Consider the following 26,921-nt stretch of genomic DNA (forward strand, 5'->3'; position numbering starts at 1 on the left):
GAAAAAAGGTTAACCCAGAATTGATTTGGTGATTAAATCATTGCATCTTCCTTTCACTATTCCTGCTAAGCCCAGATACATTTTTGACTCAACCAGTAAGAAAACAGGGGAGAGTCCATTTTTGTATGTCTGAACCTTCCTGACTATCAAACTGAGGCTTCTTAACTTGATAATCCTTTGCTTTCCATCTACTTTTAAATATGACAATAATGTCAATGTTCCTGGCATTCTACTATGCATTTGTTTTATCAGCGTCGAAATTTTAGTGCATTGGTAGAGTTGTGTGTTGCCACTAAACACCATATGCCAAGATTGAAAAGGTAAACTTTCATAATCTGTTTTGTTTACTATGCACTTTCTATTTGGTCTTGACCTTGTGGTTTTTCTGAACAAGTTAAAATTAAATTAAAAAAAAAGTCTTTACTTTGTTATATCACAAGCAAAATCCAACCACAGTATGCAGAATGTCCAATACAAACAAAACACACCCTTTAAATCAAATGTAAGGATTACACTAGCAAGCCCATTCTACTGCCACTCCCCAGAATGCATCAATCTAAGATGTCAGAGATAACATCTTCCCTGGAGTACAGATCAGCACATTTGGTACAGAACAACCATTTTTGCACTGAATGTGGCATGACTGTCAAAGTTTCCTGCCTATTTTATTTCATAGCTTCTGGAGTAGATTTCAGAGACTTTGGAAATTGTGTAGTATTAAAAAAAATTGGACTTATCTCACTACATAGCCTCATTCTTTGCAGTTGGACAGGAAAAACCTGGTTGGGTCATGGCTAACACAGGTCCCTTTATTAGCAATTAGCATTTTAAAAAGGGCCTTTTTTCCACCCCCAGACTCAATCTGCTAGTAAAAAACACGAGAGTCTTGTATCATTTTAAAGGCTAACAAATTTAATTTCTGCAGGCATACGCTTTCGTGGGCTGTAACCCACTTTGTCAGATAGGAGATGTATATATATACATCCACGGGTAAGGAATGGTTGTGAATAGTCCTCAACTACTCTAACTGAATGGACTTTGCTTATACCTTCTTTCCCCATTGTTGTTCCTTACCCTTGGATGTATATATATACACACCTCCTATCTGATTTCTATTCTTTACATCTGACAAAGTGGGTTACATTCTGCATTCTCCTTTGGGAGGCAGAGATTAGGAACAGCAAGTAATTTTAAATTTGCAATTAATTAAAACCTTTTAAAGTCTCACGCATAAAGAACAGCAAGAGTGATCAAACAAACACTGTCAGGTTAACTTCATATACAAATACTGTTTTGTGAGGTCTCTGCACTAACAAAACAACATTAAGTGCTATAGTCTGTGCATTTATAAAAGCAAGCATTCTTGTACCAGGTGATGTTATATCAGAGTTTAACAGAAAACTTCCACTGCAGAAGCCTAAAAATTTTTATCTGCTTTATGGGCAGAAATCAGATACATCTTCTGTAAGGAATCCACCTCAGAAAGCTGTGTATGAAATCACTTATTAAAACTTCAGGCTTTGGGTAATCATAGGAGATACTATAAGGAAATACCACATGATTCAAATATAAGAATGTCAAGGAACCTGTTTTCCTTTTCCGGGTTTTGATGTCTACAACAACTGCCCTGTTTTTCTCGTTGAAGTGCTTTAGGATGATTACATTATGAGGCTCATTGGCATTATCCATGTACACTGAACGACTTCCCGTACACAGCACCTGCATTAGCAGAATAAAGATAGACAGAGGACTTCATTTACCATTCAGTCTAACTTTTTTTTTCCCCCTTAAACATTATCATCTTACATACTTGGTTGCATTTTGATTATACTTGAGATCATACCTGTTATTTAAACATTTGTCCATCTCCAAATATTTGCTGGTATTTAGAAATACGCAGTAGATTTTTGTAACAAAATATGTCAGGTGCATATTAACAAATTATTGGTATTCTGGTGACAGATCAGAGATACCAATATTAAGAATAATTGCTTGTTTTATACTATTATAAAAGGCCTTTTTTGTTAAATGTTATTCTATTCTGGATTTCAAGTTAATAGTTACAAGCTACACACAATGAAATAAATGTATCCCAGCAAAACCAGAGCTATGTAATTATATGGTTTTCCATTAGACAAAGTCTACAACAAACTATGCAAGAGATGAAGGATGAAGCCTTAAATGTATCTTTGAGTTTTGTGGCTTTTGTCAATTTATGGCATTAAAGTGTCGTTTTTAGTGTTTAGTAGTAGAATTTGTCATGTTAAGAGCTCAAATCATTATGTATTGATCAGTATTCCGATTACCTCTGGAAATCCAACAAGTACCAATAAGGTGAAGATATTGGTGTGTTTTAGCTGGAATGGCAGCTGCTTAATACAATGGTCTGTAAAAGCTGCAATCACACTATGCCACTGTGCAGAGGAGTTCAAAGCTCGAAGAATATCTGCCATGGAACACGCCCAGTCCAGACCTATACGGCTGTAAAACAAGGTTAGACTATATTAGGTGCTTTGACTGCAGACAGACTCTTATACAACTATTCTCCCTCAAAACAAAAAAATCACTATTACATTATTTCCAACTGTCTCACCCTCTGACTATGAGATACTTTTTCATAGCACCACTTGAGGCTTTGAATTCAACAGTATGTGAATACTATTAAGTCCATCACTTATCATTAAGTCATGAAATATAAATCACATTGGCCTGATGTCTTAACTGGGATTTATCATCAAAATGTGTAAAAAGAGTTTATATAAATTCAAGGCAACACATGGTCTCACTAAACTTCAGTTTGGGACTGGGAATTTTCTTTCCTTCCTTTGCTTCTCCTTGCACATGAGAAAGACAGGCTTGGGAGAGCTGTCTTATTAAATAATCAACAAATTAAATCTATATTTTGATATAATTGGATGCCAAAGTATCTTTACATAATACACAGGATTGTGCATTTCCTTGATTGATGAATCTCTCTATAAAGACCAGTAGAAAAGCAACAGTGAGGAATAATGCTTAACAGTATTTAACAAAAACAACGAGAGTTCTGTGGCACTTTAAAGACTAACAAATTTAATTTAATATTTGCAGACATAAGCTTTCTATTAACCTTCACGCTCTTCAAAAGTGTTCTACTTCAAAGTACTGAAGATTGGGGGGCAGCAGGAGGAAATCTCATCCCCTCTTGTACCTTCAAAGCAACTTTACTCTCTCTCCCTGAATGCAAGACTTCTGGTTCTTCTCAGCTTGACCTTCTAATATGACCTGCCTTCTCTTGGACTGAGGGACACGAAGGAATTAGGATGACAGGTCTCATCAAGAGTTCATGGAGAACTGGCCCTTACTCTTCTCTACGCCCCAAAATCCTACCTCTTCTGCAACAGTGTCCTACAATAGCCCCTGAAAATTACCCATCTACCAGTTGGTAGCATCATGGGGCACGACCTTAAGAGATGTTGACTTCAATGGGAGCCCTGGCTAATATACACTTCTCCGGATTGAATTCCAGAATTAGCCCAAATCACGTTAAACTCTTCCCCTCCCCATACTGAGCATATAAATCAAGAATTATCTTTATAGGTGAACAATAAAAAGCACCTGTCTAAGCATACTGCTCCCAGACTGAACAAAAGATGAGTAGTCTTCCAGCCTTCAGGCACTGTAGACCCATCTCCTCCTGCAAAAAGACTGTGTTTGGCTGAAAGGACCTTTGTCACTGCAGCATCGACCTCTGCGGGCATAAGTCTCAGAATTAACTGGCCCAGAAGACCCAGGGTTAAATGATAGGTTTCATTTAAGTGGCCAGCATTGGAGATTACAACCTGAAACATCAGTGGGAGAATCTGTTCTAGGTTAATCAAGGACAGTGTGCAGCCCTGTGAATAAGAAAGAAACATCTCATTAAAACAGGAATCATAGCAAAGCCTTTAGTGATAGTTATACAATATAAAAAGGTTTCTGCTCTAACCCTCATTTTCAGTCACTCATAACGTGACTTTAACCTTTTGGGCCGAAGTTTCCCAGCCTTTTATCTACTTAAAGGAGGAAAATTTGAGGGAAAGCTATTCAACCAGTTCTCAGCATGAGGGAGTAAAGAAACCACAATTTAAAAAAAATGTAGGAACTTTTAGCATGTAGAAAGTGAAGTCTGTCATGGAAATAGCTCCGAATGAGAAGATATTTCCATTGTTAAAAGAAAAAATTGCTTTTGATTTGAGAGTTATAAGCCTATAGTTGTACTGGATAGAGGCTGTGAATTTTTTCTAGCTAAGCTTACCAAGTGTGCACCCAGAAAAGAATAGACACACAAATTAACTGCATAGTGATAAGTCTACACACTGGTGCAAATCAATAGGGACAAGAAGAACTGGGGGAAGTGCTCCTGTGACCCTTGTAAAGTGTTAATGGGATGGGGGAAGAGGGCCTGTGGCCTTTTCAAACTGCTTTTAGTTATGTTTGTTTTATATTGGAAACACTTTTTCCATAAAATGGGATTGGGGGGTGGGAGGGTGCATAAGCCCAGAGCAAAAACGTCAACACCAAGTTTAGTTGGGCTGCTTTAAAGTTAGACAAAATTAAAAAAAAATCTGAACTTTACCTGATGGTTTGTGGTTAATTAACAATGTAATAAAACATTTCAATATTAACATTTCGACACAAGCTAGCAAAAAGGAGGAACTAAAGTAGCTCTTCCTTTCCCACACTTTCCCAGCCTCTCCTTCTCCCATTACATCACTTGTTCCAGCTTAAATTTTCCCCATTTTTCTCATCACAGTGTTACAAATCAACTAGTTTACTGGGGGCTACGGGTGGAGGGGGGTGTACTTCATTCTTACAGATTTGAAAGGCGGCAACATAGCTGCCAGCAAGCCTAGAATCCTTTTCTGAGAGCATTCGGCAAAGACTTGCTCCCTGCTAGGTGTTAAAGCCTTCTCCGCCTGCTTTTGGGATGAATCTTCTGAATTTTCAGCATCTGTGATTTAAATAAATGTGAATTTAAAAATCGTAAAACTGTAGAACATAAATGAAAACTAAATATTTAACCTCTAAAATATTAAGTATAAATAGACACATATAAAGATGATGGGCTTGTCTACACCGTGTGTTAATGCTCATCAGCAGATTGTAAATTCTAGACCATACTAGCATGTCATGCACTATCTGGTCTGCGTGGACCCTGCTGGCATGCACTAAAAGTTCCCTAGTGTGTATTAACATAGTCCCATTTCAAACAATACTGTATTAATGCACCGTGTTGACAAGCCCTATAGCTAGTAAGCTGGCTCATGAGACAGACTTTAAAGTCCTATCATTCTGATTATCATACTGTGTATTTCCCCTTCCAACTTTACCAACCTCATTTCAGAAGCCTTTATGTCTCAGAACCACTGCTGTATATACAATCTGAATGGGTGGAATCCTAGCTTTTAAATACTGTAAAAAAACATTTAAGTTCCCACTTCATGGGTTCACAAGAATACTGGCTACTACAACTATGTCTCATTTGAAATGAGTGGGTGAGTATAGCTGGAAAAGACAGATTAAATCAAAAAGCTCTAGTTTTAAAGCATGGGTTGTGATGAAGCAGGATTTTTCTGAAGTATTTTTATGTATCCTCTGTGTACTTCTGTTTCCCCCTATACTGTGCACTGCTACCCGGTGAGGGAAATAGGATTAAGACTGCTTTCAGGGCAGACCAAGGGACAAAGGAGAAACACAGACATGCGTGCATTCTAGCTACCTGAGCAGACTGAATGGGTCACTATAAGAATTTACCGAGGCCGATCCATATCAATGAAAAACCCTAGAACAATGAAAAGCCCCAAGTACCAGAACACATTGACACTTAGCAACCAACAACCCAGAGGAAGATTTTCTCTGCCATTCAGCACGGTTTGTGAACTCCATATAGCCTTGCCTGGAGAACAAAGGACAAAGGTGACCAGCAGGGGATAAAGAACTGGTTTCTGGAGGAGGCTGGCTGCTCTCTCCTGGGACTGACTAAGGAGGTCAGAAAGAGACAGAGGATGACATGAAGTTCACTACAGCATGGTTAATTAACTACTCAATCCTGACCAGAATGGACTACGCTTTATCTTTTATATCTGTTAACCCAAGGATTTCCAATGGTGTGTTCCAGTTGACTAATAAATCCAACTCTGTTCTGAAAACGTTGCTGGGGTGTCACTGCAAACACCTGTTGAGGTACATTCCTGAAGAGCGTACAAATCTCTACAGGTGTTTACCTCAGTTGGACTTGCTGGGCAGAGCGCACAGTACTGGAACCCAGAGGCTAGAGTTGGGGAGGCAAGGAGGCTGCAGGGCCTACCCTGAAGGATGGAGTGTGACTCCTTGGGGGTTTGCCACACTGAAGAGATTCCTCCAAGAGACTATTGAAAAGCTGGGGTTGTAGCACCAAGCCTGTGGATTCATGACATGGGTGTCTCCCAATTTGTCATCTATTAGCAGACTTGATTCCACAGCTGCCCTCATTTCCTTTTCACTAATGCAAAGATTTCAACAGAAATCCAAAAGGAGTGAGAAATGTGGATTTGCAGAGGTAATTGCAACTACAGTTATTGTTAAATCAGTTTTCTTTCTCCTTTGAGAATTGCCTCTATATATTCTAGGAAACCCTTCATTTCTGGTTTAGGGAGGAAAAACAAAACTCTGATATCATGAAAGCTTTGGCTTGTACTGAGAGTCTTCATTCCCTTGTGAGAACAGACACACACAGATAACACTGTGTACACAGGATTTTAAATCTTGTTTAAATACATTCAAAGATATGTCTAAATGAATCATATTATGCAAGGGTGATTTAAACCATTACTTCATATTGTACTGACCACAAATTAGCTTTTAAAAAAATGTAAGCAGTACTTTGTAGATTACATACCTTAAATCAATAAAGTCATCTCTACAAAACCTCTAATTTTTTACTAAAAATTTAAGAAGAAACAAGATCATAGGCACAGCAGTTTTTGACATGCATTTTCAAGAGAATACAAGGGGAAGGAATGGACTTTAAAATAGTGGAAAAATGAAAATGAAGAATACAAAAAGGGGAAGGAAGAGAAAAAGGTTTAAAATCATCTCTGCAATTAATACACAGCAAGCAGATAGTGATTACACTGAAAATATTCACTTCAGTAATCTGGAGAAATGGGTTTGAAATGCCTGGCCTAAATTAGCTAAGCAAGGAACTAGGTTTAATCTTTGCAATGTATTAGAGCAAATAACACTATAATTTGTATGTAGAGATACACTTTACAGAAATCACATAAGATACGCAATTCAGGTTGATCTTTCAAACCTACCACTATGTGGCAATCGGTGCAAATTGAAATTCAGGTAAAATACTCTATGTATATGGGTATTCCAAAAAATAAGATTAGCAGGTCTTGATGCAGCAGATTGTTTACTTAAACTGAATCTATTTATAAATGTACAGGATAAGGAGGACACAAAAATACAGCTTTGTATATATGTGGAGCGTGTGTATGTTGGATGAAATGACAAACCTCTTACCTGGAAGACATGAAGATGTGCTATCATCTGCAGAATTAAGAGCCTGTGTCTCTGAATCCTGTCTCAAAACATCTTTTTCTGATAAAGGAGCATTAGATTGATTGCTTTGGCTTCCTTGTTTTTCTTGTTTATCTACAGAAGACTGAATTTCATCACAAACGTCTCCTTTTCCCTAAAAATAAAACAAAATAAATGTACCAAAGAGATTAAAGAACAATTTAATTCATTGTGTTAAAGCCACAGACAGAAATTGAGTCAATGATTGTCACTTGGCAAAAAAAGTGATTTTACATTATAAAAATCTTTTACCGATATAATATTTCATGCTATATTCAAGACTCAAGTTTCCAAATACAAAATGAAAATTATACATTTTTTCTAGGTTTATATATAATGTTACATCCATAAATAAGTTTATCTTAAGTGGGAAACTACTTAGCCTATGAAATCTAGTTGCAACAGAATTATAAGGCTGGGAAAGGGCACTGTTTCCTTTCATCCACAAAAACTAATTTAGGCGCGTACGGCCCATTCAGAGGGTAACTGCTGTTCTGTCCTTCTCACACACAGCTTTGAGGACTCAAAGTCACCTTTAGAAATGTGAGTTGACCCAGTGAGAAAGTTGTAACGTGCCAGTTCACTTACTGTACCCCTCATCAGTGAAACAAAATGGAAATGTTTATCACTGCTGAGGATCATACAAGAATGGGAAACAATTGAATTGTGTTTTGGAATTTCATAAAAAATCAATACTTACATTATAATTCACAAAAGGGCCTGTCCTTGGCTTTTTATTAGTTCCCTTGACTGCTTTATTACCAACAAGGCCCTCTATAACACCACCTGATGGAGGGCTGACAGAAGTGGTCTCATTCTCTGAGAAAGATTCACCTTCTGGCAACATGCAGAGGAGAGCTAAAGTTTTTAAACCTGAAGAAAAAAGATTGCAAAAATCTATTTAAGAATTGGATACTAAGACACGGGGCCTTTAACAACCAAAAAGCTTAATAGGAGTCTATAAACAAGGAACTGCAAACCCTTTGCTCAATCATTTCCCTCTCAAATCTCAATACTGAGCTAAATTTGTCCAGAAAGGTGTTTTCCACCATGTTCGTTTTTTAATGAAACAATATAATTAAACTGAGTGCATTTCTTGTTTGATTAGACGGCGGAGGCGGCATTTTCTATATCAGAGGGACACTATCAGGATAAAATAATATTTAAAAAGAAAACAAATGTCTTAGATACCTATCAGCACTCTGGGTTATTAACATTGAATGACTTCTAAAAATATCTAATTTACTTGTCATCTACTAGGCTGTTTAAATATTTAAAATAGTAAATTGCCACATGTTAATCAATAATCAAATGCACGATGGACACTGTTATAAAAGAGTTGTGATACTTGTTTTGCTGGTAACAGTTTTCAGCAATATGGTGGCTGCTAGCAATAGACCCAGATATGTTAAACTACATAATAAGATTCCAGGATTGTCACACTGAAGTGGCCAGAACCAGCTACAAGCATGGTTGAGAGTTCTTATTCTTTAGAACATCACCAGGTTCACTCATCACTGATATTCACTTTCTCAGCCATTTCCGGCTTTTTTACACTTTATAAATTAGACCTGTATGAAAGAACAAGCTTCCTCCAAGTTTTAAAGAAAACCTTTTACTTTCAAACATTTTATACAGAGCCATATTCCTCCACCCTATGTTACACTGAGTAGACCTTATTCTGCAAGATCTCAGTGAAGTCAATGGGTCTGTTTCCACAGCACCTTATTTCACATCATGGAAAAGATTAAAAGAATCTGTCAAATAGTGCGCGTCAAGAAACTTTTCACGATGTCAATTTTTTTCCTTCCTCAGGGCTTTTGTAACCAAGATAACTGGATCCATACCAGAACCAGGATACAGCCATCTTTGTTCTCGTTATGGCATGTAATAGGGATAGTGTGTCTTTCTAAACTGAAAATTTATGAGAAGTTGTCCCCAGTATATTACTCTAATTTTTTTAAGCCTTCTGCTCTTCCATCGCATTCTCCATTATCACTGAGAATATTGTTAATCTATTAATATCTGATTTCTAAATGATCAGTTATAAAACATTCTCTGTACTATTAGTGAAATGCAAAGTATCTTCCCTCTGATATTAAGCTAGACTTTTCTTTCCTTGGAAAACTGCAAAGTGACTAATCAGAGGCTTTGCACCAGGGACATTCTAACAACTATTGTTTCAAAAAAGAGGATCTGTGTCACCTTTTCCATGCTGTGCTTTCATCAGGCAGTCTCCAATGAGCTGAATACATTGATGTTGCAGAACTCTGGCACGACTGAGAACCTGTGAATCAAGTATCTTTCCTCCTTCATCCCCACTTGCCACGTCTGCACAGTAGAGAGTCAAGGCAGCAAACAGCAGCCAAGAATAGTTGTGGATATAAGGCTGGATGAGTCTCTGTCGGTCACTGATTCGAGTGGTCACCATCGGATATATTGTGATGCTGTGAGTGGGAAGGTGACTGAAAGAAAGTATTTACAGTTTAGAACTTTAGTTTAAATGCAAGTTTTCTTTCTGAAAAAGAAGGAAGAATAGAAAGCATGTTTCAAAATTCCAAACTGCAGATCTTACATGGCGTAAACTGTCAGAACTCCATTGGGCTCAATGAAGCTCTGATGATTTATACTACTTGCAGATCTGCCCCTAGAATTCCAGCTCTGCAAATCAAGTTTATGTGAAAAACTTGGATAGCAATCCTGGAGTGGTGGGGTAATTAGAAAATAAACATCCATATGTGTAAGGAGTGTTTTTCATGTTCATCCACTCTATCTTATCAATCTTCTAATACTTCTGGGTGGAGAACAGTTTTTATGACTACAAGATAAGAAAGATTTGTAACAAAGTTACTTTGAAGTTTGGGGTCGGATTTAGAACAGAAACCTGTTACTGAACATTTGCCACTTTTCTCCAAAGGATGGCAATTAGATGTTCTGGTGCTAGACCCTTGCTCCCAGGGAGTGACATTAGAGTGACTGTCTGTAGGAGGTGCTAATTCCTGCTGTTCTTGACCACAAAGCTGGTGAGTATGGGATCGCATACCAATACCTGTCAGAGTATTTCTTTGCAGAATAACACCCATAGCAAAGATCAAAGTCATCACACACATTGCAGTTCATTCGGCGACCTATAATAACCCCTTGGCAATGATCACAGGCATATTCCATGTTAACCATTTCATGGTCATCCTCATGACCTTTAGGTTTAACTCCACCTATATAGAATTAAAAAAAAAAAAAAAAGTTTGCATCTGCAATGACCTTTAAGTGCAGTATCTGTATCATCCTATTCTTTTCATAATGTAATTTCAGTATATGCTTTTTTTGTTATTTTTCAGTTCTTTTATGGTTATAGATGAGATGAGTACACATATTGACTAGAGAACTCTCTGTCTCTCTCTGAGCAGGAAACTTGATCTACAAGCAGCATTAGGTAATAGATAGAAGCTAACAATTAATTTATAAGCTCTGAACACCAAAGTTCTGCTAGCAGATAGGGGACAAAACCAGAGTCTAGGAGTTGCAAAGGTATGTGCAAGCTGCCGCAAGTGATCAGATATTCCACATTAGAGAAACTTATTTTACTATATAAATTAGCCTTACCATAGGATCTAAAGCATGTTTTGCTTTATGAACTGAATAATCAGGGTCACTCATCAGCTATAGTCTTTTTTTCGGCTCAGCATGAACCTTCCATAAGATATTGCAATATGACTGGTTCCAATATAACTGACTGAGTTAATTCCAAAAGAAATCCACACTAACCCAATATGGTTACGTTTTTGTTTAGGAGACAAAAATCAAAGATAAAAGGAAGGAGAAAAGACGTAAAGGAGAAATTTTATGTTCAGAATTCCATGCCAAATTCAAGTTCAGATGACACTGGTAAGTTTGAATCCTACAAGCACTTGTGAATTCAAAGTCACTCCTTTAGTTCTACTTATGTTAAAAAAAAGCACATAAGTCAGATATATATTGAAAATTTAGGCAAGTGACAGTCAGATTAGAAAAAAAACTGGCAGAATTAGAAGTGTTAAGATCTTGAGCAAAGGGAAAGATCTTTCTTTTGGAAACTTCCCATTTCTCATAGGAACTTTCTAATGTACAATCTGGACAGACACTATTTTGGTTCCAGAACTATTTTCTGACAAGATTCTTACCTAGGAAGCAAGTTCTACATAAATCCATATCATTGCACTGCAAACAGCGGTAGCGATGCCATGGTGCAATCTCATCACAACCATCACATGATATGTCCACATTCAATAGGTCACTGTAACGAGCAACAAACATGTGCATCTGGAACAATAAACGGACACAATTGATATGTTGAACTTTCTTGGTTTTGAGAAAGCCCTTTCTAGACACAAAACAATGTTCCCGCCTGCCAAGAAAGCATGATGAGGTATCAGTGTGTGCATTTCAAGGGAGATTTTCAAAGGCACAATGGAGAGTTTGGTGCCCAACTCACAGAAAGTCAGTGGGAGCTTGCTGCCGCTCTTTGTGCCTTTGAAAAATCTCCCGTTTAACCCCTTCCTCAAACAAGCAAAGAGCATGAAAAAAATAAAACAAACATATCATGAAGTCACCTTTCTCTGCTTCTCTGGGTCAGCTTGGGCTATCTTTTCATACCAGGCCTCAAACATTACATCCTGACATTCATCCATCCACTCAGAGTTTTGCTTGTAGTCTGCAATTTCATCTTCTTCACTCCACTGACTAAAAAAAGCTCAAAATTAAAGTTTGAATGCAAACAGACTTCCTAATAATACACTTTGGGGTAGTTTAGTTTAAAAACTAAAATTCAGAAACAATGTGCTGATAAGACAAGATCATGTAATTCACCTAAAAACTAAAGTACCACAATACTGCAGAGACCTTCTTCCCCCACAAAGAAGGTATGAATTTTTTTTTTTTTTTTTTTTTAAACCACACAGGGAGAATGCAGATCACCTGGAAATCCTAGATCACAGAACTGTTGTTGATAGAACTGTGATAGACTATAGAAAAATGAAGGTTATTTCCTTCTAGAACAAACTTGCCAAAGGCAAAAGGGTAATGCTAAAATGAACACACTGTAAGCCATGCAGATGTGATACTCATTCAAAAGAAGTAAGTTGATGACTATCTGGCTGGTAATTTACCAGCAGTATGATACTGCTTGGAAATAGTCTAAAACAAATTTCTGCTGCTAGTGCAAAAATTGTTCTTTACATCTCTATAAACTTTTCAAAAGCACTTACGACAATGGGATTTAGGAGCCTAAATGATTTAGGATATTTTGAAAATAGGACTTAGATGCTTTTGAAAATTATCTCACTTTGTCTTCAGTGTCTTTACTGCTTATTCCAAAGTTCAGAGCTCATTCTTGCCAAAACCTTTATGAAAACACTTAGTTTTATATGAAAATTATAGTCTTCCTGACTTACCAAATCACACTGTCATGAATACTTATGTTTTCTTGTGACATAGTCATAAGGAGAAGAGGTAACTGTATATCAATAAAGAAGGAAAGATCACTTGGTTCCCAGCTCATATCCAAGAGGTGAAGGAGGGATGTCTGCACACAGGATAAGGCAGGGAGCAATGATCTAAACAAATTGGGAAGACCATGACAACTTTTAATCTGAAGCTGAAGAAGTATGATTTTTGGGGAAAAAATAAAGTATTTATGACTGAAGTTATAAGAAGTTATTGGGTGTTAAATTAAATGAACAATAGAACCTTAACTTTGCTAACCCACAAGCTTTCAAAATTCCATTAGTTCTAACCAAAAAGTTGATTGTCTCACTAAGCAGTTTTAACAGCAGAGTGCGCTGTGGTGTTGTCTCCTGTCCCTAATGCTTTGTTATTCTTGCCAAATATACTACAGTACATTTACTATTATAGTATACACTTTGAAGCATAGCAAAGAGTAAAAATTACATTTGTCAAAATAAATGAACAAAGTGATCCACTATTGTTGAATGTTATCCTTGTCCTTACTAATTCGCAAAATAAAGTAAAGAGTGACTTTCTATATTACAGTAGCACCCAAGGCCCCAATCATAATTATAGCCCATCATGTCAGGCAGCATACCAACAGAGGAAAGAAAGTCTCACCACCATCAGAATTTACACCCTAATTTGATACAAAGACAACATGAGCAACTAATAATAGTAGGGAAGGTGTGAGGAGTACAAAGATGACTATGTTCCATACCTGTCATTAACGCTGCTAAATTCCTTCATGGCACTGACCAAAAAGAGAACAAGCTGATAGTAGGATTCTCGAATTTCTTTGTGCAGCTCAGCACCACAACCTTCCAAGTGTCCAAAATAACTAAAAGTTAAAGAATCAGTTTAGCAGATTTAGAATCTACCACTTTATTTTACATAGTACACTTTGTGTAAATACAAGTAGCAAATTAATAAAAACAAGCATCAAAAAGGAAGAGGACTTTAGCTCAGTTTTAAAAACCACAAAACAGATGATGCAGTATTCCCAAAAGAAATTAGAAGCGAGGCACATAACAGAACACCAAATGCAGATTGTTCCTATGGAACTGACAAAAGTATCAAGGTGACTCAAAAATTTGACCAACAGGCCATGAAAGTCCGACATACTCTCAGCAAAAAACTTAAGAAAACAGACCAAGAAAGCAGATAACAGATCTTAGACAGCACTGTATAATGAGAACTTCATTTGGGCAGCAATCACAGGCAATCAGATTTAGAAACTACGTAAACTAACATTGCAATCACCACCTTTTAAGAGTTATGTTGAATATCTATCAGCCATATTTAAAATAATTTATCTTTTCAAATCCCAATTAAGGAAAACGGGGTTGTAACAGGCATGTGTGTGTACTGATGCAGTTTTCTATGTGCATATGCAGTAATGAAGACTGGCATGCTGCACATTTATAAATAAGTACAGGTTACATTAACTCCAGTGTAACGTTGCATTTGATTTGTAAAATGTGCACAAATGCTTATGTGATGGATACATGCAAATCAGTTAAACAGTTCCCTAATAGACAGGCTTAACTGCTTCTTGCATGTATCACCCCCCAATGAAATCTAAGATTATCAATATTCATGGAGAAGAAACTGTATGACTAAAAACATGTGCCTTACTCCACTCCCCGGGAGTTGGTAAAACTCTAGCAGTGGGACACTGCCACAGGAAGCTAGTTCCACAACTAAGTATCTATCTGCAGATTAGCGAATACAATAATTTATGGAGGAAAGTCACAAAAGGGAAAAGAACTCCCTCAAGCAAGTACTGCTGACAGAGCAACTAAAATTAAGCTAACCCAGCTAACCTAGCTCCCGCTTTAATTCTTATCTAAGGAAAAAGATCAACAGATCTATTTAGGCAACAGTTTAAAGTGAAATAATAGACAGAAAGCTGTACGGTGTGAATGTTTGAAGATTTTCTAGTCTCATTTTTTGTTTGCGCTGTGATACATTTAGATAACTGGAAACATTTTCAAAGCTATGTGCTGTGGTTAAGCTGCTGACTCCTGTTGGCATAAATAACAACACTGCATCTAAATCTCGAAGTTCCACTTCGAAAATTTAAACTTTCAAAATGCAGCATAGAAAATGTGCACACAAACTTTAATATTAATCTCAGCACCATATATGCACTTGCTCTTGTATCTGTATTCAGAAGGCCATCACTTCTCATAATATTTTCACCCTTTGTAATCAGTATTGAGTCAGGGCATGCAGTTATGTTATACAGAATAGCATTAACTGCAATTTGCAAGAAAAATACTTACTTTGTAAAATCTTTCTGGCAGGCCAGAAGTTCCAAGAGAAAGAGTACACAGGGTGGATGGAAACAGTGCGGCTGTCCAAGAGAGTGTAGGCACTGGCGGATTGTCTTCAGCACTTCTAGGATACTTTGGGCTTGGGCTTTTCTCAAAGCAAGGACCTTTAAAACGCTAGGAAAAACACAAACTCCCAATGACGACTTCAAAAAACGTCAGTATCGTGTAATGCAATCAACACTTGGTAAGTTAAACAAGTTTGACGAGTTGGCACCTAAATGATCAACTGTACTGTGTATTGCCCTAAACACCTTGGTAATAACAATAATGATTTATTTACAAATATTTTACCCGAAGTCGCAAGGTTACTAAGAGCCAGGAATAGAACCCAGGATTCCAAACTCCCTGTTCCAACCTCTAAACCTTGGGCTAGTTCTGGATGAATCTCCTCCAGTTAAAATTTGCAGATTGGTCCTTTAAAGATCCCTTCTCTAACTGTTCTCGATCTGTTCTCTAAGACCCACTAACAATGTTAGACAGTTGTGAATTCTGGAGGCAGTTCTTTCTCCCACTCAAGCACAGACAGGAAGCAACACCTTGCAAGCAGATCTGGTGAAGCATGACAAAATGCAACATAAAGGCAGTAGGGGAATTGTAACCACTATTCATCATGCTGAAGTTTCTTTGGGAGCCTAAGATGAGTTATGGATCTCAACTTTGATGCCTTGATATCAAAATATAATGGACTGTTTTTCAGTACCCGAAATTAGAGAAATGTTACTAAAGTAAGATCAAAATATGATTTATTTCATTGAAAAGCTCTGAAGTCACTCAACCATAAATACAATGAACTATCTCATTTTCAAGTTTACTCACCTTTCATGGGAAAGTGATTGATCCTTAATAAAGTCTAATATATTTTTCAGTATGGGATATTTCTCCTTCACAGTGGGCACTGATTTAGGCTCTTCCATTGATCTAAAAGATAGCAGCCTTAGTCTTCCACGGCTGAATGGAGGTTTGCGAGTTGGAGTGGAGGGAGGAGATGCTGTGTCCTCTTGCTGTGAAACTGTATTTTCAAGGGGCTTACTTTGAGAGGCAGAGGCCACCTCTGTCTGGGGTGAATCTGCAACTTGCTTAATCTTTCTGTCAGAGTTTACCCCTGGACCCTTTTCTGCAGAAGCAGGATGAGTTACTTCAGTCGAAGACAAGGAGTTTGCTGCTTGAAAATCTGCTTCTACGATAGAACTAGTCCTTTGACGTTTATTATCATGGTACAGTTGGCCATCCTCTACCTCTGGAGCATCCCAGTTATCAGAAGCAAGATCTTTTGCCTTTGTTCTGACAGGCAAAAATTTCAACAACAAAAAGCTTTTCTGAATACAGTGTTTTGCTGCAGTATTAAAATTGAAAAAAAGGCAAGTTACTAGAATGACCAGATCAAATACTGTCTAGCACCTGTTAAGTAGAAATTGGCTCTTAATTTTTTGTCTTCTGGCCAGAAAATCCTAGGTTGGTTACCTAATCTTAAATAATTTTTTGCTCCTTGATTGTGAGATTCTAGATTTCACACCATTAAGTGCCTATTCAAAATATTCACACCAACCATACAAAACATGCAACATGTAAAGTGTCATTACAAATAAGTTTTTAAAGTGACAGTTCAATGATCAGTAAGATGATCCTGTGCACTGGTTGTTCTCTCACTTTTTAGGAAAAGTCTCTGGAGATAGTGCTCATCTCATCAGCTAATTTAACCTAGTCCACAAAGTTTTAAACATAAGAGAGCCCAAATTGCGAATTAATTTCCTGGAGCACAAAAAATGAGAAGAGCTACATAAAGAAGTTAAGCTAGGTCATCTGGAACGACACTTACCAAGGATTTCTGGGTTCACTTCACTTGTTTCTACTTTCTGTTTCTCCGCTGTATCATTTCCTTTACCCATCAGGAACTTCTGCTTCATTTCTAACTGCAGACAGGATGTTAATTAAAATAATTAAAAATGTGAAATCCTGCCTATCCAGATGACATGACAACATGAAAACTGCACCACAATTAGAGAATCTCATTAGTCCACTCCTGAGATTCTTAAAAACACATCAAGTTTCCAATACAGGACTGGGACTACTTATTTAATGGTCTAGAACCTCTCGCTACCCAACCTAGTGAAATCTACTGCAAAGCTTGACTTTCTAGCCAAAAGAAAGCTAAGCTAAGTTCTCTTGGAGACATGTTTTGCACAACAAGCGTTCAATCGGATAAAAGTACTGTATCTATGTGCAGGTAGCACCTTTTCAACGGAGAGATCTGACCCCTGTGCATATCTTAAACTACAGCTGGTGGTTTGAATGACAAAAAAAATAATGATTTAATAGTCTTCCCTCTCCTATTAGCACAGCAGAGACAAAAGAGCTATGTGAGAGGAGTCCCTGTCACTGAGGTTTTTAAGAATAGGTTAGACGAACACCTGTCATGGATGGTTTAAGTTTATTTGGTCCTGCCTCAACACAATAGGCTGAACTTGATGACTTCTTGAGGTCCCTTCCATTCTAACATTTCTAAGATACTATAATCAATAGAATTCCAATTGCAGGGAAAAATTCTACCTCTGCACCCTCATTGAAAAACCTACCGAAGAATTTGGCTCATAAAATCTTTAACTACTGGTAATGATGCATGAAAAGAAAGGCCTAAGCTGGACTTCTAAGGTCAAAGTTGACTTTGCAGGGCTGATGGTCAGGAAAAACATTTTAACTTCTAAACTGAACAAATTTGTTCTACAATCATTGAGATAATAAAAACAGACCCCCCACAAAACCATTTTTACAATGCCACTTCAAAGTTCAGTGATGCAGACCCCACATTGGGGCTCAGGAGCAAAAATATATGTGAAAGAAAAAAACCCCAATAGAAATAATCATCCTGAGTAACCTTACCATCCATATTCTTATCCCATCAGCCAGGGAATATACTTGTGCAAACTCCTCATTCAGAGGCACCTTGCCTCCACTGTTGACTGTGAAAACAAAAAGAAAGAAGAAAGTCCTTTTATTCACTGCTTCGGTTTCACATCACTCAAGGATTTAAAATAAAATAAGGTAACTGCAAAAGACTGTGATAGACCTCGTCATCTACCTGTTAAGTCAATGCCTGGCAGCAAATTGTTTTGTTCCCTATTGTTCTTACAAATGTACTATGAAGGCTGGTATGCATTAAAACCCATCTACTATACCCTGAGAGCAGACCCATTTGCAAAGTTGAATAATGAATGATTCTTCTATTTTATTCCCAAAACTGATACCTGTAGCCACGGACAAGTTAGAACAAACCTCCCCTTACACCCAAACCTCACCATTCTGCAACCTGCTGTTAGAATAGCTGCTGATCAGTAATTTACAATAGTATTAAGTTGCACAGATTTTTTTGTACTGCTTTATTACATGGATTCCTGGAGAGGTATGGTTTTCATAACTCTTTAATGAAACTGACAAAGAATCAGGAAGCCAGGACCTTCATTGTAGAAAGACAGGCCAATTTTTACAGATGCTAATTGTAACTGTGTCACCATACCTCATCTGTCTCCAGGGAAAGAAAGATGGTGTTCAGGGTTTGACGTAAAAACATGGAAAGTGAGATAAACCTAAATACTCACACTGACAGCCCCATGCCTAGGTATTTCACAAGATTTGGGACCACATGTGACCTTAAAATATGTACAATTAGCATCAATTTTTACATTCTTGTCCTGCAAGTTTACAGGCAGGACAACTAGAGGCTATTCCCAGGACTTTAATGGGAGTTGCAGGTGCTCAGCACCCCTCAGAATCAGACCCTAAAAGTCCAAATAGCACTTCTTTATTCAACAAATCAAAACTTATTTCAGGTAGCGTGTTGAGACATAGAAATAGTGTACTGCACATTAGAAAGAAAAGTTGACAACACTCTCACTGGAAAGGTACAAGTTGCAATATGGAGAGCCAATTGCATGAGTTAGGAGCAGAACACTAAACTTTTTTAAAAAAACAAACAAAAAAAAAGAGTGGGTTTCCATAGCATAACAATATTTAGTGGAAACAACGAGAGTTCTGTGGCACTTTAAAGACTAACAAATTTAATATTTGCAGGCATAAGCTTTCGAGAGACTTCAGCTCTCTTCTTCAAATGCAGTAATACAGAAAATAGGTAACAGAGGCATCTTATAGATATCCAGCGATATTTAGTGGGTTAATTTGCATGTCCTCCCCAAATAGTACCATTATGTAAATACTTTATTCCTTCCTCTTTAGGAAACATTTAATGAGAGTTGGAAATCATTTAATTAGAGAGGGGTGTCTTTTAGTGGCATGAATGGTGGTAGACAAATGCTTCTGAATTACAATCCCAGTTAAAAAACCAAAGTCCCTTGTGGGCTTGGTCAAATCACAACATCTCTGGCCTGGTTTACTCATCTTTAAAATGAGGTAACCTTATTTGCCTATCCTACTTAACAGAGGATTTGTGATGATTAGCTAATCTTTGTAAAGAGCTGTGATGATGAAAAAAATCACTAAAAAGCATTATAATCTTATTACAATCTATTGTGATAAAGTCTGCCTAGTTGGTGAGTGCAGCATGGTGATATTTTTCTTTATATAGGATGACACACACAACCTACTGAATATTTTTTTATACTAAATATGTTTTTCAACTGAATTATAATATGACTTCTTACAAAGTATCAGCCCTCATTATTGATATATTCACTAATATAAGAGTTACCATATTTTTGTAGCTTCCCATATAAATCTGGAGTGAGATACACCAAAGCAGCAAATGTGGAGTTCACAGCTTGATCAACAGTGGAACCAGCAACTATATCTGTCTTTGGGGCCTGTTTTTTACATGCCTGTATAAGTCCTTTGAAAAGTTCAGAATATTGCCCACAGAAATCCTGGGAAGGATCTGATTTTGCAAAGTCGAGAAGAAAATTACGGCAGTCATCGGCATGAGAGTTCTTAATCTGGAAAGAGTATTAAAACATTTTCTTAATATATCAGTTGAAAAATGCTTGCAACTCATTTAATATAATTAAACAACCCACAACTCAGAAAGACATTACAGTCAAAAACACAAGTTAACAAAGGGCACAGAACAAAAATCTCTCCTTCAATAATTAAATTAATTAATTTATTAAACAATTATTTAAACAAACAGCCCATGAGATGGCAATGTCAGCACAGTAGAGTACACTTAGGGGAGTGTCAGCTCATGAAGCCTGAATAAAACCAATTCTCGTGCAGGGTGTTTTCATGCCCATAAAGCAGAAACAGGGGCCTAAAATACCTCTTTTTTATCTTGGTTCACTTGACTGGGTTCATTTGCTTCCAAAGTCGCCTCAGGACACATCTGATGCTTGAAGACAGGTTTCCATAAAGGAGAATTAAGAACTGATGTTACTTTTGAAGGAGGCAACTCTGCTTCAGTACCTAGCTCTGCAAAAACAGCAAGACAGACATGTATTTATGTTAGTCTTAAATATTTTTGTTCAATTTTATAGAACTGCAAAGAATGCGTAATTTTAAACACCAGCCACACAAGGGAAAAAAAGGAGATGAACATTGAACAAAAAAATGTCTTAGACTGATGGTACCCATGTTTTAGAGCCATATATCCAGCAGACAGGCATCACACCACTCCTGTACAGTTTTACAACTATAAAACTGCTGACATTAATCCAGATTAACCACTACAAGGCAACAGCATGTTACAGTTATAAAAGGCTCTACATTTAAACATGTAGGCTGTATTCATGACCATGGTATCTGAGTACTCATTGATAAGTACTTTACAAGCTACAGATAGAGGGCTGTTACTTCAGCCACCTAACTGACATACCATAACCTATAGCATGTAACAAAAGGCATATAAAAGTAAACATTGAGGACCAGGTTTTCAAAAACAGGAGCCCTAAACTTAAGTTTCTACATCCACAACTAGGCATCTGCCTGACCTTCTGAAGTCCTGACCAACTCCCATTGACCTCAATGAGAACTACATAACACCCGGCACTTCTGAAAAATAAAGCATGTATCTAAATACAGACTTAGGTTCCTAACTTTAGGTTCCTGTTTTTGAAAATCTTAATTCATATATACATACATATATGACTGTAGTACCTGTGGCCAACCCTTTGCATACTTATCCTCACAGGCCTATATCCTGCAAACACATACGTACTTAACTTTACTTATGTGAGTAGCCCAACTGCATTCACTAATCATATGACTGAAGTAAAATATGTGCAGAAGAGACTACAGCATCAAGGCCTTGAATAGTAAGCTCCCTGCCACAGGGATTGCATCTCCCGGTGTGTGTAGAGTGCTTAATATATTGTGGGTGATACCAGAATACAAGTAAACAATCAAACAGAAAGCTGTTTGCTTTGACTGAAAGCTTCAGGAGAAGATTAGGCAGAACAGAAATCTGGACATGGACAGGTTCTACACTGCAAAAACACTCATGATGTTTCATGCTGACCTCTTAAAACACACACAGGCAGAAGTTAACAGCAGAATGAATTTTGCATTATGGTTCAGAGGTCTAGTAAATAAACTACAGATTATGTTGACATACGGTGCTCCAATACAGTAACTGAAATAAGTGTCTTTTAGATTTAAGAAATTCCAAATGTTCAAAACACAATATTTTGAAATCAGTATAACTTATGTGGTATGATTTCTCTTACTTATTCAGTTTTCTGATGGAAATTTAATGCTGCCAAACAAATATGGAGTACAAAATCCTCTTGAAATCCACCGAAAAAGTAAAGCATATGCAAGGGCAATGAAAACTTCCCCGCACACAATGTGCTTCAACACTTAACATGACCACCGCCAGGGGTCAGAGTAGTTAGGTCTCCAAATCCATTCCACTCCTGGCCTCTTAAGACTGCAAAGGGTGCCAATAGTGGTGGTGTTCTTTGTTATGTTCCCAGAAACAAGGTTAAAGGGTTAGTATAGGGCACCAGCCAAACTTGCTGCACATAGCCCACTAAAAAGTCATCAGATTGTTAAAAATTTAGGTCACTATCAATTTGGTCTGTAACGGGCAACCTCGTGGACTTTCTGTTTTCAAATATGGGCGGGCTGGAACCATCTGTATTCCTTTTAAGAATATAAAACATTAGATTCTTATACCTCATCCTCATCATGGAAGCATTACTGCTAGAGAAACTAATTCAGCTTACCCAGTTGGGATTTCAGTGCCATACTCCGAGAAGCCAAGCGCCCCATCAACCCGGATACAAGAAGCTGTAAATCCATGCCCCAAGAAACTGCGACATCTGGTAGTCCATAAGCAGTGATGGAGAACTTGTAGCCCCACTCATTATTACTGCTGTCAGAGTGAAAGAGAAACTGCAGCCGTGGGCCAGCCTTAAAGGTCACTTTCTACAGAGCAACAAAACAGTCATTTTGCCAAATGTACATGATGACAAGAAGGCATTTCGGGGTCATGAATTTCCTTCAACAATTGTGTTTTTCAATATTCTCATGTTTTCTCTGTAATATGTGCTAGCCTCCCCCCCCACGACTAAAAACCCACAGCAATTAAGGTTTCAACTTTCTATTTAAAAAAATAATTGAAAGTTTCAGCTCACAATTCAGCTTTTGATGTTGAAAAAAAGTATAACAGAGAAGGATAACATTGGACTAGCTATGAAGCAGCACCTGAATGGCTATAGGAAAGTAATAAATGAATTCAACTTGCCATCTCAAGATTTATTTAAAGTTAATGAAATACAAGGGGATCAGAGAACAATTTCAACTGTATGTTAACTGCAGTGAAACATGATTTTCTATATGCTAGCTCGTGGTGAGTTAATTAGCTATTAGTACTGGAAAGGGTCTTCTGGGTCATTCATTCTATTCATCTGCACCACTGTGGAACTGCAGATTTCCCCACACCCTTCTGAGCATTAGAAGTTACCAGATTACAAGGGCTCTGCAGATCCTCTTATCTGTGATGCTAAAGCACCACAGAGTTCCAGGACTTCCTAATATTAATATATGTATATTTTGCACAATAGTTTAAAGTCACTCACCTTGGGCCACTTCTCAGTGCCAACCTTTGTATCATAACGAGTTTTTGCACCTCTGGCATCAGTAAACTCCAGGTAATCATATCTGCAAAGAGTGCAACTCGTTACTTACACATTTTTATTTTTAAAACTTTTGGGAAAGTTTACTTTGGGATTTCCCTAACCACCATCTCCCACTATGGAGACCTATCAGCAGTATAGAGACATTCCCTTCAGAGCCATATTTACTGCTTTAGATGATTATATAAACACTTCATTACTTCAATACAACATATATGGCCATTTCTACAACAGAACTCTGTGATCCTTAATATCAAGTTCAGATGTTAAGCATTTCTCAGTGGCAAGCCAGAGAGAAACAGAGGTAAGTTACTGAAAGGACTGAATTTGGTACAGTTGTGCTCAAGTAGGGTAAAGTGAAAGCTGGGAACATGCAATGTGATAGTCAGAGGGTTTTTTCAAGTGCTAGTACAAGAGCAATCAATGGAAATCATAGTTCCACTGCCTGAGGGAGCAGTCAGGACGCTCAGTGCCTGTGCCAGGAGTGTGTCTGCACCCTTTCACATGGGAACTCAGCTGTACCAAGAAACTTTAAGCAGTGGTGCAAAGAAGAGTAGAGGGTGGGTGTGCATGCTAAGGGAGAAGTTAAAACAAGGCACCCGGCTGGAGTACGTGAGGGTTCTCTGCACACAGGGGTCAGGATTTGCCCCTTTGTGAATAGTTTCTGGAGTCTGAGATGGCACACTGTTAAGTTACCTCCTTTCTGTTTCACATTTTTCATCAAACTCCACCTCAAAGTAAGTTGCCCCAGGACAAAGGAAGACTGAGACCTCATGGCAATTATTTTCATAGTTGTGAGGAGATTCCATTGTCCATGTTCGCAGCACCACTGGTTGTTCTTGCTGCCAGCTTTCCTTGTCCACCTGCACAATTAAATACAACTTTCAGTGTACAGAGTACAAATGTAAAGCATTCAGTAGAAGGATTACAGCACTAAATTATTTCACATTTGAGTGCATAGTTTACAGTAGCCATATACACAGAATATACACACACATACTGTAAGCACTTATCTCTGTAGTTACATCATTATAAGGAATGAAGCCAAGTAACAGATTATGAAGTATGTACTAGCATTTTATTAATTTTTTATTTTACCTCTTGAATTGTTTTCCTGTTGTCAATCCTTCTCCCCTGTCCTATGTATCTTGCAGGTTCATAACCTCAGAGCCATCATCTACTCATCTCTCCACCCCCATATTCAGGCTCTCACTAAACCTCTCATCTTCCCTTCTTTTTATCACCTCCAATACCCATCCTTTCCTATCTATTCAAACAAACAGAACTCTCGTGCTAATTTTGATTAACTATGAATCATTTCATCTCTGCACTCTCAGTCACTTCTTCCAAAGACAGCGTGCCCAAAATGCTGACACTAAAAAAAAAATCTTCCTCTGCTGCTATATCAATTGCATCACCACTCAAAACTTTCACCAGCTTTTTTAACTAAATCCAAGCTCTTTGTTCCCACCTTCAGAACAAAGCATAATTTCACCCTTAAATACATTTTTGCTCTTATTTCTTCTCACGTCCCTCACCTACATACCTCACAATCCACTCCTTCCCGTTATCTGCTTTTATACACTCAGATACCACAATGATTGGTACGGTAGAAGAACCAGAACAGATAGATTTCCCACTCTTGGCTCTGCATTTCATCATGTAGCCCCACATACTTGGCAGTAGATTCCCAATGTTGTTTCAACTTTACAGTGTCCATTAAAATGTTCACTCTCTCCTTAAAACAATGTAACCCACTAATCTTTCCAAACACAGAACTATGTTTTAAACTGAAAGCTCCCAGGACAAGGGTCCTATCTTTTGTTATACATTTATGGTGCAATTAACAGTATTAATTCACATGACAGTCAACCTACAAAGCAATTTTATTTTTATCACACAGTTAGAACCTAGGTCAGTTACTAAGTGACCATAGGATTTTCATTTGATCCACACCACATTTTACTCGAGTAAATGTGATTTTTTAAAATAAGGTGATGACGAATGCACAGTCCCTTTAGGGATGTATGTACTGAACAATTCTCTTATGTAACCTGGTTGTAGGCTTGTAGATGTGACTTCTCTGCTGTAAAAATGCTCAAAATCATTTTACAGAGATCCTAAAGGGACAGAAGCTCATCTGATGGTGGGCAAAGGAGCAGTAGAATTCAAAAAGTTACAGAAATCAGAGGTGTGAAGTATCTACATGTATCTATCTTAGACTACCTTAGTAAGACTTTCTCCAGGTTCACTACAAAGGTTCTTCAGCAGTTGTATCAGGGTACTGAAACCCTGAAGTAGAGTACAGTGTGGAATGTCTAAAGTGCAGAAATCCAACAAGAAGATCACCTAGGAAAAAAATACCTAAAAGTTACTAGACCTTCATACATATATTAACAATAAAGGAGAATGGTACAACATCCCAGTCATTCACCTACCAGCTGGCGGGTTGCCATGGCAAAGACAGAGTTACTTAATTTTTCTACTATGTGTTTGCCACTGTATTGGGACAAAAGTGATTCTAAAATTGTCCTGATATTTGATAGGAACTGGCCCACATCTAAAAAGAAAGAGAAAATGTATCAGGTAACAGCAAGTTAGCCAACTTGAGGATTCACTGTTGGGAGTTCTGTGTTTTTACTGAGCACCTCTAGTGGGCTCGATGTGCAAAATAAAGAAAGAGCATTGCTACCCAAAGGAACTTGCATTCAAAAGAGACAAAGCAGTTGGGATATTTACAAAAAAGTATGTTCATATCCACTGCTATCAACAGCACACTCTGTCACTGACAATGCCAAAAACACAATTCCTAGTGAAACTAGTATTATGATCAAACTACATCTCCTTGAGTTAAAACAGCTGTTTCAATAACCCTACTGTAAACAGCTGATTTCCTGGATCATTGTTACACTAAGTACTGAAACATGAATTATGAGCAAGACCAGCAACTTTTAGCTGAACATTTAGATATGAATAAAATGACTGAATACATAATTATAAAAATAAAATTCTAGAATATAATCCAGGTTTGAATTTAGAAATGGCCCAAAGGCTATGAAGTACAAATTTAATAGCACTCAACCACTAAATTTATGGCCCAATTAGCTATTCAAGTAACTTCGAGGTGCTGTGTTGAGACAAAGCAAGCTATGGTAATCTGTGTCTTAGAAACGCCTATATTAATAGATTTTACTTCAGACAAAATTAGTTCAGTTTTTCTTGTGATTACCCAGATCTAACAAAATAACATGCTGCCTGAGCCAGGGAGATATTACTTTTGAGAAAGATGGAGGGAAGATGCCATAATAAGGGACAACTAAAGAAAAAAATCTCAAAGAAATCTAACTAAATTTTGTTTCTTCATAGGCCCGATAGCCAGTGAAATTTTTGGTCCTAATTAGTTTCTTATGATTCTACAGACTTCCCAGATATAACA

The 26,921-nt window shown here is 37.5% G+C and overlaps 1 protein-coding gene across 5 annotated transcripts in view; it reads right to left on the reverse strand.

Moving 5' to 3' along the window:
* Positions 1 to 26,921, reverse strand: part of ZZEF1 (zinc finger ZZ-type and EF-hand domain containing 1) — a 75,816-nt gene that overhangs the window by 20,238 nt on the left and 28,657 nt on the right. For all 5 annotated transcript variants that reach the window (XR_010917970.1, XM_067537867.1, XM_067537866.1 and 2 more), the window contains 23 exons: positions 25,924 to 26,045; positions 25,712 to 25,834; positions 24,182 to 24,348; positions 23,429 to 23,510; positions 22,574 to 22,775; positions 20,671 to 20,819; positions 20,107 to 20,347; positions 18,285 to 18,364; positions 17,224 to 17,317; positions 16,224 to 16,740; positions 15,357 to 15,521; positions 13,790 to 13,909; positions 13,017 to 13,178; positions 12,177 to 12,306; positions 11,748 to 11,886; positions 10,637 to 10,802; positions 9,793 to 10,052; positions 8,288 to 8,460; positions 7,531 to 7,702; positions 4,836 to 4,972; positions 3,598 to 3,875; positions 2,307 to 2,481; positions 1,587 to 1,719 (listed from right to left, as the gene is read on the reverse strand). Coding sequence is in view for 4 of the 5 variants with exons in the window: in XM_067537867.1 (XP_067393968.1) it covers positions 1,587 to 1,719; positions 2,307 to 2,481; positions 3,598 to 3,875; positions 4,836 to 4,972; positions 7,531 to 7,702; positions 8,288 to 8,460; positions 9,793 to 10,052; positions 10,637 to 10,802; positions 11,748 to 11,886; positions 12,177 to 12,306; positions 13,017 to 13,178; positions 13,790 to 13,909; positions 15,357 to 15,521; positions 16,224 to 16,740; positions 17,224 to 17,317; positions 18,285 to 18,364; positions 20,107 to 20,347; positions 20,671 to 20,819; positions 22,574 to 22,775; positions 23,429 to 23,510; positions 24,182 to 24,348; positions 25,712 to 25,834; positions 25,924 to 26,045 (3,987 nt within the window). In the remaining variant the exon portion in view is untranslated. The remainder of the gene's footprint in view (positions 1 to 1,586; positions 1,720 to 2,306; positions 2,482 to 3,597; positions 3,876 to 4,835; positions 4,973 to 7,530; positions 7,703 to 8,287; positions 8,461 to 9,792; positions 10,053 to 10,636; positions 10,803 to 11,747; positions 11,887 to 12,176; positions 12,307 to 13,016; positions 13,179 to 13,789; positions 13,910 to 15,356; positions 15,522 to 16,223; positions 16,741 to 17,223; positions 17,318 to 18,284; positions 18,365 to 20,106; positions 20,348 to 20,670; positions 20,820 to 22,573; positions 22,776 to 23,428; positions 23,511 to 24,181; positions 24,349 to 25,711; positions 25,835 to 25,923; positions 26,046 to 26,921) is intronic.

The sequence above is a fragment of the Emydura macquarii genome, unplaced genomic scaffold (assembly GCF_026122565.2).
Source record: "Emydura macquarii macquarii isolate MOO-44397 ecotype Brisbane River unplaced genomic scaffold, CSIRO-AGI_Emac_v2 contig_450, whole genome shotgun sequence".
Taxonomy (NCBI): Eukaryota; Metazoa; Chordata; order Testudines; family Chelidae; genus Emydura; species Emydura macquarii.